At 36.3% G+C, this 12,330-nt stretch overlaps 2 protein-coding genes across 6 annotated transcripts; both read right to left on the bottom strand.

Annotated features, from left to right (window-relative positions):
* Positions 1 to 2,510: 2,510 nt before the first annotated feature.
* On the bottom strand, positions 2,511 to 4,936 carry LOC120330909 (universal stress protein YxiE-like). Of its 3 annotated transcripts, none has more exons than XM_039397896.2 (4): positions 4,685 to 4,936; positions 4,237 to 4,329; positions 3,652 to 3,755; positions 2,511 to 3,325 (listed from the first exon to the last, which is right to left on the bottom strand). In XM_039397896.2, the coding sequence occupies exons 1-4, from the start codon at positions 4,779 to 4,781 to the stop codon at positions 3,116 to 3,118; spliced, it is 504 nt and encodes a 167-aa protein (XP_039253830.1). In that variant the 5' UTR covers positions 4,782 to 4,936; the 3' UTR covers positions 2,511 to 3,115. The 3 variants fall into 3 exon arrangements, with proteins under 3 accessions (XP_039253830.1, XP_039253828.1, XP_039253829.1); XM_039397894.2 differs by having other exon boundaries at positions 3,652 to 3,767; positions 4,685 to 4,934; XM_039397895.2 differs by having other exon boundaries at positions 3,652 to 3,758; positions 4,685 to 4,932.
* A 2,423-nt stretch (positions 4,937 to 7,359) lies between these two features.
* On the bottom strand, positions 7,360 to 9,368 carry LOC120330881 (universal stress protein YxiE-like). 3 transcript variants are annotated; one of them, XM_039397853.2, is made up of 4 exons: positions 9,183 to 9,368; positions 8,807 to 8,899; positions 8,395 to 8,522; positions 7,360 to 8,018 (listed from the first exon to the last, which is right to left on the bottom strand). In XM_039397853.2, the coding sequence occupies exons 1-4, from the start codon at positions 9,280 to 9,282 to the stop codon at positions 7,809 to 7,811; spliced, it is 531 nt and encodes a 176-aa protein (XP_039253787.2). In that variant the 5' UTR covers positions 9,283 to 9,368; the 3' UTR covers positions 7,360 to 7,808. The 3 variants fall into 3 exon arrangements, with proteins under 3 accessions (XP_039253787.2, XP_039253788.2, XP_039253789.2); XM_039397854.2 differs by having other exon boundaries at positions 8,395 to 8,510; XM_039397855.2 differs by having other exon boundaries at positions 8,395 to 8,501; positions 9,183 to 9,362.
* Between the last annotated feature and the right edge of the window lie 2,962 nt (positions 9,369 to 12,330).

The following is a 12,330-nucleotide window of genomic DNA, read 5'->3' as shown; positions in this document are numbered from 1 at the left end:
ACAGTAATTTTGCTTAGCAAGTTCAATTTAAAAAGTTTAAAACAGCCTAAAACAAAAGTCGAACAATGATTAAACAAGACTTTCTGGGCCAAACGAAAGATACAACAATACCGACAATGAGTTTCATTGACGCGCCATAGGACCGGGTACAACACTAGCAATTGCAGTAAAAGAGAATTGCACTTTTTACACATATCAACAAAGCATACCTCATGAAGTCACATGACAAAGCGAGATGAATTGCACATTTCAATAACTAAAGTATGGAATTTTACCGGTACTGTACCCGGAAGTCCCAATTACTTTTATGAATTCTATGAGATCTAATATTTCATCCAAAATTTCGCTGTGTTATATTTTAATCATGGGAACCCCGTTTTTAATCCGCGTACAGTCTCATTTGCGCTTTTATTTTGCAAAATCTTGCAACGCGGAAGTAGGAAGTTATTCTATACCGGTGACGCAATGTAGGTAGGTACGGTAAGTTACTGTAAAAAAGAATACTCTAAATTAAAGAATACTACGGTTGTGAGTCGAATCATTTAGCTTTCAAATTCACGTTGGCACAAAACGTATGAATCATCATTGCCACAGGACTAGGGCTGGGCATTTTTGAATATATATACCCGATGATTTCAGAATCGAATCGAATATTTTTTTCGAATCGAATTTCGAATACTTTTGAGATATATAATTGAATGCGATTTTTTTATTGTGATTGGTCCTGTCAACAAATGAATTACTGAGAGAAATAGAATAAATCACTCGGACAGATTGCTGAGCGTTCACACACAATAAGAAACACGTTTTATCAATAACTCACTACAGAAAATAGTCATGTCTGGATTGCGTTGAAAAAATATGGCTTCAAATGATAAAATATGAGAAAATCACCTCGACCATTGATTGACGGAAAGGAAAAAAAACAAAATTTTGCTCTGAACCGATTCGAATAATTGACTATTCGATTCGAAATGCCCAGCTTTACACAGGACCTAGTAAAGCTAGGGCAGCGTTTCCCAAACTTTTTCGGCCACGGAACACCTCCACTTTTTATCTCGCCGCGCGGAACACCAAAAAATAAAAGGGTAAAATTGATAAAGAAAAAGTTGTCAAATGCGCGGCGAAAACTAACAGAATTGTGTTAAAATACTTAAAATAGGATTGCATATTTTACATGTTGCATTTATTATTAATGTTTTATTGTTTCTTAATTTAAATGGTGTGTATACGGATCAATAAATTCATTTTACCATTCTATGTCGTTTACTCTCTATTACGTAGTGTTTGCCTCTAATGTTACGTCCAATGGAGATAGAAGTACTTGCTGCAATTTCGCTGCATTTATCTACTTAATAGAGTTTAGCGAAAATGAGTAATTTTTTCAGCATTTCAAAGTAAAACCAGGCAGAGATGGAGGAAGAAGAGTTGACCCTTTGCATTTATTCTTTAGGTCTACTCGTTTGCCTATAGCAAAACCAAAATGATTGCTGTAAACTTGATAATGAACTTAACAGTCAAAAAGCTAGGCCGACAATTATCGAAAATGCCACTATCCCTCTCCAGTTAGTACGATTTAAGCCGATGGTGACGCGATATTGAACGGTCAGTTGGGCGACAACTTCACGTTCCATGGATCAGGGCTTCCCAAACTTTTGAGCTCGCGTCGCGGCCCTTGTCCTCGTTAATAATGGTAAACAGTTCGAAATATGCGATTTTGATGTTTTGTAAAATTGGTGTTCTCTTTGCGGCCCTTAAAATTCGTTTAGCGGCCTCTAGTTTGGGAAGCCCTGCCATAGATTTCCATGGCGACTATTTAAGACGTTTTTTTGATTCCTTTTCCACGGAACACTTCGAAGATGCTCGCGGAACACAGTTTAGGAAACGCTGAGCTAGGGCAATCAAGGTACATGTAATACTACTAGTAAGTTACGATAGTGCACAGGTCCAGGATATGATTTTGGGAGATATTGCGGTTAAAATGTTCGTTTTGGCTTTCTTATCCATATATTTCAGCATTGCTCTCTTGTTTTGCATCGCATGAAAGAACGACTACAGAGTCCCGATTCAGTGTCAAAGCGGTTCGAATGGCTGACTTTTCTGTTTTCTCTTTGCTCCATCTTGAAGTCCAGCGACACATATTTTTACTTTTATTCAATGTGATCTGGATACAACCTGTCTACGCGATAATTTCTTATCTAATCTTTCTCCCAACGTTGGGACATATGGCAACACAAACGAAAGAGCCAATGGTCAGTTTGGCATTTACCGCAATAATCAACTTTATTCCAAGTCTTTCCAACACTATTCTCATCTTGTGGATCGTCCTAAAAATCGATCCCGTTGTCCATGCGGCAGTCTAATAGCTTTTGCGTTTTGCGGAGGAGGCCTTTAATAAATACATTGCAACCATATATATACATCATTTCTATTCAACCAACGCGAGAAACAAAATTATCCGAGGAATGCTTACATCCATTTTCTGTAACGAGCAATTAATGACCAGACAATCATGCAACGCCGTTTTGTATTCGTTTGTTCAAAGTGAAAACAAATAGGTGAAGCATATTTCAGAATCTACTCAAAACTATTGCCGACTAAAAAAGGGATATTATCAGTCAGTTTGAACAAGAATGTGATTATGTGAGAACCGGAAATTTTTGGTTTGAGTACACAACATTCCTATTATTTTTCAAATATGAAGAAATTATATATATGCACTCTGTGATTGACAAAATGGTGGTCTTATCAATTTTCCAAGAGGAAGTTGAAAAAGGTATGAATTATATCCTTTTGAAGGTGACGCCCTATAATGATTACCAATGGTGTAGTGTAAGTAATGGATTTCCATACAGGTATCACACCAGACGTGTTGTTTTGTTACCAGTGTAAAATACACAATTGAAAGACGTGAAGCACCATTATAATAACGATATTGAACGGCGTATATGGCACGTGGAAAAGATATTTTGTACAATCAAGTATTTGAAACAACGTATTCCAAGCACACAAATTCTTTTGACAGAGAATATAATCAATCAGTAAAATGGGCAAGTTTTTACACGGCGAATGTTTGAATAACATGGTATTGCATCGTCTTTCAGGTGACGTTCATTCATTTATGATGGACAGGACAGACCAGGGTTGGAATATGACTGTGGTGAATGACATAGGTGCTCACAGATCCGAGTATGGTTCTCCGCAACGTTCCATGTCCGCGAGATCCGACTACAATCAAATTTGCATCGTGTTTCTTTGCGCTCTGACATATAGCATGTCCGACTCCATGTGAATCTTCCGACACAATCAAGACTTTATGTTTGATCTAAAAAGAATGGAGATTGTCGATTACTACTGCCTAGTCTTCTTCTCGTACAAACGTAAAAAAAAACGACGCTCCAGAAGTGTATGCACCAATAAAGAGGGAACTAATTTTGTTTACCCATTCTACATCAAGTTGTATAAAGATACTGAAACCTATGGGCAGGGGGTATATTTACTTGACTAACACAGACAGTCTCCGAACGCGTAATAGAACTAAAATAAGGAGAATCGGAATAAAATTATGGCCCAACCCTAACCTGGTACATACACTACGAGAGTACCCAAAAAACTTGCTAAAATATTACATAATAGGACTAGATAACCCACCTTCAGATCATTGCACTTTTTATTGTACTTGTCTTCGAGAGCTTTATTTCTTTCTTTGAGTTTTTCGACCATCGCCGTCACTTCCTCGTGACTGTATCCAACACCTTCTGTAAGGCCTGACATCAGTCATGGTTGTAAGGACAAGCGAAGAAGCAAGCAAAGGGAAATAAGGGAATTGAAGAATGAGGAATTGCAATTCATAGAATATCTGATAGCGTTGTAATTGTGCCATCACATTATCTTCAATAAATTCTAAAGTCCATTACCGTCAAGAAAGCAATTCAGCGCATTATCTTGCGTGTATAATTACTTTATTTATTGACAGGACGAAATAAGTCCTGTCAAAATACAATTTTTTTTTTATAATACTCTAAACTGAGGTCGGTAAAGTAATTAGGCAGCATTGAGTGCATTTTAGTATTTTTTCGTTCACTATTGTTTGTATTAAAGATTTCATGCAGGAATCACTTAATGCATTAATTTCTGCTTTTAATAGTAACACGAACAAATTCAGGCTATGGTTCACATGTTGAAGATTAAACTACTCGGTAAATGCTATAAATAGGGAAATAATAATAAAAATACCTGAAAACAAAGCATAGGTTGGCATTTTCACTTGGTCCGATACATGAAGAGCAATCAACTGATTTTCCTGTCTGTGAACGTGCTCGATGTAATCTGCGAGAGGATATTCGTTTGCTAAATAAAACTCATTCACAACTGCTAGATATTACTTAAGTACAGTGAGCCACCGATCATATTTACTGACAGAAAATCAGTATTTTTATGATGCAGAAGAACATGGCGAAATGGAATTGCATGTTGGGCAAAGCTAAAGTTTGAAAAATACCAACTAGGCCTACATTCTACTCTTGAACGTAAGCAAATATTTTTTAACAATAATAATCTACGTTGCAGGTGAGTTTATAATCCAAATTTGAGTAAGAAATACAGTGATTTTGGATTTTTCTTCTTTGCCTCAAATTTCCAAATAACTTGATCCACGTTTATATTATTACATAAAAGAACTTACAATCAAATGCAGCGGCCCCATTTTCACTATCGTCCACAGCAATTAATACTCTTTGCACACCGCAAGTTTCGTGAGTTTCCTCCTGTTGTTGAGCCATATCGAAATTGCGTAGTAGAAACAGTAGAAAGAGCGTTATAACGCGAATTGCACTCCAATCAACAAGCTTAGAAGAGGCACTTATGGACGCGCTTCGTCTGCAATCCCGTTTATATTGTTCGAAATACGATATTGATGACGAACGTGTTCTTTTGTGCGAACGCGAATCGGAGAAACATGCCTCCGTCCGGACTCTGAGGTGCACGGAGTCCAATCAACGATCATAGTTTATGGAGTGAGAATGAGTAAATTCTTGGCATTTACATATAAAACAATCACATTAGTAATTAATCATTAATTCTTGATATTCTTTTTGAATAATTCTATGATATTTTAATGGTGATTTGAAAGGCCTTACCTGCTTAGTTGATGCTCATACCACAACCAATTGGATATCGATGCGCATCATTGCGCGACAGTACGTGACCGGTGTCTCGCGCACGATTCGAATTCTCTCGAAATATACGAAAACATGTTTTGTTTTCCTGAATGTCCACTTCCAAAGTGCGATAGAAAACATTTCGATAAATTTAGGTCGATCTATATTGTAATTACTAAGCAGCACATCTGGATGCATTTATTAAGTTTTTTAAATAAGAAAACGCAAAAAAAAATATTTAGTATATCTGAGGACATGCATTTTGGACAAGTTCCTTCGTTGACAAATATTATTGCGTGTAATTTTCTGAAATCTTCAATGATCGCTCCATTCGGCAATTTGTTACTGTAAAATTCGTTACTTGGCCCGTGCATACTTTATTAAATGAACGACAATTGATTTGTTTTTGCGTGCGAAGCAAAAGTAATTTAGTACAGCGGTTCCCATCCACAAGTGTGGAGAGTTGATCTTATATGTTTAAGAACTAGGTCAGTGATTCTCAAACTGGGGGAGCCCCACAAGGGGGCGTAGACAACTTTTTGAGGGGACGTGAAACGAAATGAAATCATAAAATATTGGTTAGATTTGACCTTTCCCGCCTTATTTTGGATATTTACATTTCTTCATTTTAGATATTTATGTTCCATCCATATATTTTCAACATGCTTTCGTCTTACTGTCTGTTATTTGTAGCCTATTGCTAGCTGGATATTTTTGAGGTTGGGTGCGAGACTTGGCAAATTCTATGAAAGAGGCGCGGTTTAATTAAAAAGTTAGAGAACCACTGATCTTGGTTGATGCACACAATTCTTTCAAAATAAATTTAGTCCTGTTATTTATTTGAAAAGTAAGTTTAATCCTTTTGGCTGTAAAGTGATATCTTATCATTCAATATAATGTGTTCTAATGATCGGCATTTGTGCACTTCTCATTGGCAGTCGACGGCGGCAATTTTCTCTAATTTGACTCGATTAAGAAGGGGGGATCTGCAATCCCCCAATTTCATTGCATAATTTAGACGTAAGTTGAGAATATAGATAAATATACATCCCAAAATATCACCGACTGAGATGAAATGTAGAAAGACACATGTGCAAAATTAAGAAAAATCTTGACATCACTTGACAATTTGGTCCAGAAGATAGCTTGCTATTGAGACGTACACCTGTTTAAAACATTATTTCTAACTACATTGCGTCTAGGGTGCTTCGCAAAGGGGGTTGCGGGGCAGGAGGGCTAGGTCGAGAATACATGCCGACTAAGCCATAGTAAAAAAAGAGATAAAATGAAAAAAAATATGGATAATTGTAACGAGCTTAATAAACATAAAATGAAAAGGATTTTAGTTTTGCTGGGGTTCATGAATTTAAGTTGCTTTAAGTTAAACTCGCGTCGTCATCAAACCAGATCAAATTTCACGTAAGTCCACAACTACATGGTCTGGTCGGATATATCTAATTGAGATGATATATCCAAAAAATGATTCCCTTCGAACAGAGCTTAGTTATCATTGCTCACAACATCGAAAGTTGATTTTGATTTCATAATTATCGTAACGGGTCCCAGAATAATGCGATTTGGGTATCTGTGCAATGTGCGACTGTTGAGTCAAATTACAGATTACCATGTGACATCTATCACTTAGCACCCTAGAGTTTTAATGTCCTTGGAAAATGTTGGATTCATTATTACATTACTTTGAAAACTGCATATCACCGCAGTTGCACCGGAGTTTCCACTTGCCAGCATGCATACCTTAAAGTTAGTGCGGAATTCAAATCGAGGACCGCGTTTAACTAAAAATTATGTAATACGAACTCTAAAGAAACTCAGCGTTAAAAGAACAACTTTCAGAATAGCTTGAACCACAATCTGATAGCTAGTTAACAAAGTGCTAACATGAACAATTAAAGTGGGACCCGAATTTCAACTCTTCTGCCTGATATAGAAAGTTCAGAGGCACAGAAAATGAAAGAACCGCTTCACAAGGCATATACATTTCATCAAATTTTCGTTTGGCCAACTATCCGAATAAATGTAAGTACAATTTTCTCACAATTACCCCTTTTCTATGCTTATTTGTATTGAACGCAAGATCATGTGCACTCCCGTAAAATAAACTCCTCTCTTTGAGTAGACTTTTTTCATCCAACAGAAATCACCCATATTCGGAAACCAACATAGAAATCACAATGCAACGGAACGGCTTCATATATGTATTAACTTAAACAATTTGTAACAGGGTCCCTAATCCTAATTTAATGAATCCAAATTCGAAGAATAAATGTCAATACAATTATAATAATACACATACAAGGCTAACTCATGTAATTCCAAAAAGGTATTGCGCTGAGACTTTGCTACGATAATTTAGAAGAAAAAAATTCTGAAAATCATCAAAATTACATAATATATATATTATACAATCATTCATATATAGGCACAATACTTTTTACATCGGTCACTTCAGTTCTTTTTATAAAACATCAAGTGATTTCAACTACGCCAAACAACTTTTTATAGAACAGATAATCATGTTTGCTCATTGTTCACTTAAAAATACTTGCACAAGCGAAAAAATTTCACGGAATTTTAAGTATTGGCCACCACAGTTTAAATACAACAGAAATTTCTTTGGTGACTATATCATTATGATTCTCCAACTGGACAAACCAATGTAGGTATATGGCTGTGATGTATGACGTAGGTGCTCACAGATCCGAGTATGGTTCTTCTTAGTGTTCCCAGTCCCCTAGATCCGACAATGATCATATCAGCGTTATGTTTCTTTGCACTGTCACATATTGCATGTCCAGGACCATGGGGATCTTCAGATACAATCAGACATTTGTGTTTGATCTAAAAAAAAGGAAAAATAGTTATATTTGAACTACAATTCTTGATACAGATATTTGTGCAAGGTTAACATTTAAAATAGACACATATCTCCGAACCAGTATGCAGTCTGTCTGCGTTTTGTTTGCAGCCTTGTCTGTAACAAATGGATAAACTCCTAATAAATTCATGAAAAATTCCATCCACTGGTATATGTTTACTGTAATCGGAAGAAAAATTTACTATTCAGAATGAATTTACTTTTGAATCAGAAGCATATCATAGAAACATCAAACGAATGAAAAACCATTTCAACATAAACCATACAATCAATTTTTTTCAAAATCAAGAAAAATCGTTGAAACAATAATCGGCTTGTTTGTAGAAAAAAATCATATACCTCCAGTTCCGAACACTTTTTGTTGTATTTTGCTTCCAAAGCTTTGTTCTTTTCTCTGAGTTCATCAATCATTGCCATCATTTGATCTGGACTGAATCCCACACCCTCTGTAATACCTGACATTAAATCTGTTTGCATAACAAAACCAACTGCAAGAATGACGGAAAACATTTCCAAGAAAAATTGAGCAAGGATCAGCACATTTTACTTGACTTGTATCTCGTTTAAGTACGAGTACAATCACCCCAAATCATAATTATATACCAGCTTTCCTATATATTAAAAAAGCTGTAATACCCCAGAATTAGTACATTTCCAACTGCTTTTTAAAATGTTAAGTGCCTAAAAAGTGCAGTATCAAACGAAGCATGGTTGAATAGAAAAAACACGTTATTTTTTATAATAAAAATACCTGAAAACAAAGCATAGGTTGGCATTTTTACTTGGTCCGATACATGAAAAGCTATCAACTGATCCCCTGGCTTGTTGACGTGTTTGACATAATCTGCAAATAATTTCATTTTAGTAAACAAGGTATAAAATTGAAAAGAAATCTCAACAAAATCCAATCATATTTGAATTAATTTGTGAGTTTTCAGGTTCAAGATTTTAATGCAAACTATAATTTGAAGTCTTACAGAAAAGCTAATACAGTACTAAACCAGAATTAAGTATCATAATAGATTAAAACAGTGACATTGAGAGGAATTATTATCTGAATTGCCGGCTCCAGCATAATCAGGAAAATGATTTAAATACATAGACTCTGATTTCCCCTGTGAACTCACAATCGAAAGCCGCTAGAGAATTTTCACTGTCGTCCACAGCGATTAAAATCCGTCGTGTAACACCATCCCAAGTTCCAGTTTGTTGTTCTTTTTGAGCCATTATGCATTAGATGAAAACCTAAAACAATCGACAATGACAGCTTACAAGTTACAATAAGTTTAAACGGGGTCTTTCGACTGTTTATATGGCTGCTGAGACCTGACGTCATACACGTATGCTTGGAAGGTGGACAGAGTCGCAGGAAAACAATATTTTTAAAAAGGTTGATAAATTTGTATTTAGAACGTATTTAATTCTAGAAAACTAGAACCAAATTTTTTTCTTGATTTATTTAGTTTTAAAATCGAATCTATGCAAATATACGGTAAATAAATAATATTAAGTAATATAAACTTAAGATAGTTCTAAGCGACGCCTATCACATCCATTAATAAAACGCGTACGTGATAAATCGCACGCGTGTATTTGTTTACCGCCGGCATTCTCTCGAAATGTCCAGTGCTTTGTAGAACTGAGTTGCAGCTTCAGAAGATAAGCGTTTATGAATGAATGCCATATGGTCATTGACTTCGCATTAGAACAACATATACTCCTTAATCCGTTAATTATTTGACACGATGTGTGCCAGTGCCAAAAATGTTGTTGTTATTGTTATTTGGCAAACCAGATGCTCAGCTGGACAGCTAAGACGGACCCATGGACGACCACCGTGTTTATTGGACACGTAGTGGACATACCGATCGTTTCAATATTATGTTGGTCTTGTTGTTGTTGTTCTTTGACACTTTTTGGACATCTAGTGGAAAATCTAAAAAAACGCTTTTCTCTTTCATTACTGGACCGATTGCTTCGAACTTTTTACTGGTTAAAGATGAAATTTTTCTCCAGAAGGCTATTACTTTTATCTATTTAAAATATTTCTGTTAGCTCTGTGAGATTCGTTTTTGTTTGCTATGACGTCACTGAACGTTCTGCGGACGCATAGCCGACACTCCTCTTCTTTTTGATCACGTGCCATCGAACGTCGATGCTTCGTAACGAAGTCCTTACGATACCTTGCTACGATTTTTTCCTTACGCTGATCGACGGTACGGTAAACCGTACTGTACTGCGACCACACGTGTCCATATATTTGGGCGTAGCTCTCTGTTTAAATAATGCGCTCTTGTTCTATAACCGTGTTTAATTGCTAATTTAACATCATATCATCGTAATTAAGACAGTACATACTTGGTTACATACCAGGTTACATACCAGTTATCAGTCTGGTTGAGGACGTACGAAGCCATCTTATATCGACAAATTCAACATGGAATTCGAAAGGAACTGATGGAGCTATACAATCGTCACGACATGCTAATAATTGACGTCATTGGTCATATACAACTTACTTGTCCACAAGGGCCTGAAGAGCTTCGTTAGATGGAGAACCTGATATGGTCGGATAAAATCATGAAATCTTCTGGTGTAACGAAGTACGTTGACGAATATCTCAGTGAATACAACTCTTGCCTAGAAACCATTTCACTAGTCCCAACGTTTTTCCAATCACAGTTTCTGAAGGCATACATGTAGGCTATATATCTTTCAATTAATATTGATTTCTCAACACAATATATAATATCCCTAAGTCCCGTAATTTGATTAAAATTTGCACGCTTTGCTGAGCATATTACACCTTCAAATAACAGTAAATATCTAAATATCGCAGTGCTTATGAATGTCATTAATGTACGTAGTAGTGTATGGAGTAACTCTCAAATTAGGCCGCATAGGGGCGCGCCTAAGTCGTCGTTTTTTTTGCGACAAAAACCCAACTTGAGAATATTAACCGACTATTATTGGACAAACACAAATATATATACAACCTTTTAAAATAATTCAGTTAATATAAATTTATAGGAAGTTTAAGAAGCCTCCGTGGAGCCTCAGCAACAGGCTCACACCGACCTTGAGTCCAACACGAATATCCGTTTGGGCTAATATTTATTCAGATTTACGTCATGTATGAAATTGGTTGAGAGAAGAAGTTGAAAATTTTTACAATGATACAGCAAACATGACGAATACGTGTATTAGTGACTACCAATAAATTGATTCTCATATATTCGTTTCATTGTTAAATATAGAGATACAAAGGCCGGTAATTTTGCATTCTTCAACTCAGCGTTTCCCAAACTTTGTTCCGTGAGCGTCTGCAAAGTATCACGTGGAAAAGGAATCAAAAGCACGTATAAAATGGTCGCCATGGCGATATATGAAAGTGAAGTTGTCGCCCAACTGACAGTTCAATATCGCGTCACCGTCGGTTTAAGCGGACTAACTAGGGTGGGGTAGTGGCATGTTCGCTAACCGTCGGCCAAGCTTTTTGACTGTTAAGTTCATTATCAGTTATACAGAAATCCTGTTGGTTATGTCATAGCCAAATAAGTAGGTTTAAACTAAAGAATAACTCTCTTCCCTGTCTGGTGTTACTTTGAAATGCTGAAAAATTACTCATTTTTGCTAAACCCTATAAATAAACTGCAGCATGCAGCTCGCAAAATTGCGACAAGTACTTCTATCTCCAATAGACGTAACATTGGAGGCAAAAACTACGTAACTGAAAGTAAACGACATAGAATGGTAAAATGAATGAATTGATAAATATACAGTGCATTTGAATTAAGAAACAATGAAACATTTAGAATAAATGCATTATGTAAAATATTCAATCATATTTTAGGTATGTTAACACAATTCTGTTAGTTTTTCCGGCGCAGTTGGCAACTCGCTACCGCGAACCCATTGGGAACCGCTGCATTACACCGTTTTTCAATTTTTTTTGTGTTCCGCTAGGAAAGATAAAAAGTGTAGGTGTTCCGCGATCGAAAAAGTTTGGGAAACTCTGCTTTAACTCATATAGGTCGTTCATTGGTACTCCCGTAGTGTGTGCATACCAGGTCAGGGTCACGCCATACTTTGGGGCCGATTTTCCTTAATTTATTTTTATTACGAGTTCGGGGACTGTCTGTGTTAGCCAAGTGAATATACCCCCTGTCCATAGGTTTCAGTCTCTTTACACAATTGATGGAAAGTAGCCGAATAAAATTAGTTAACACCATATTGGTACACAGACTTCAGTTCTGAAGCGCCCATTCACCAGCA

Source organism: Styela clava, chromosome 6 (assembly GCF_964204865.1).
Source record: "Styela clava chromosome 6, kaStyClav1.hap1.2, whole genome shotgun sequence".
In the NCBI taxonomy this organism is placed as follows: Eukaryota; Metazoa; Chordata; class Ascidiacea; order Stolidobranchia; family Styelidae; genus Styela; species Styela clava.
The sequence above is the reverse complement of the archived record's forward strand: the minus strand, read 5'-3'. Positions and strand labels throughout refer to the sequence as shown.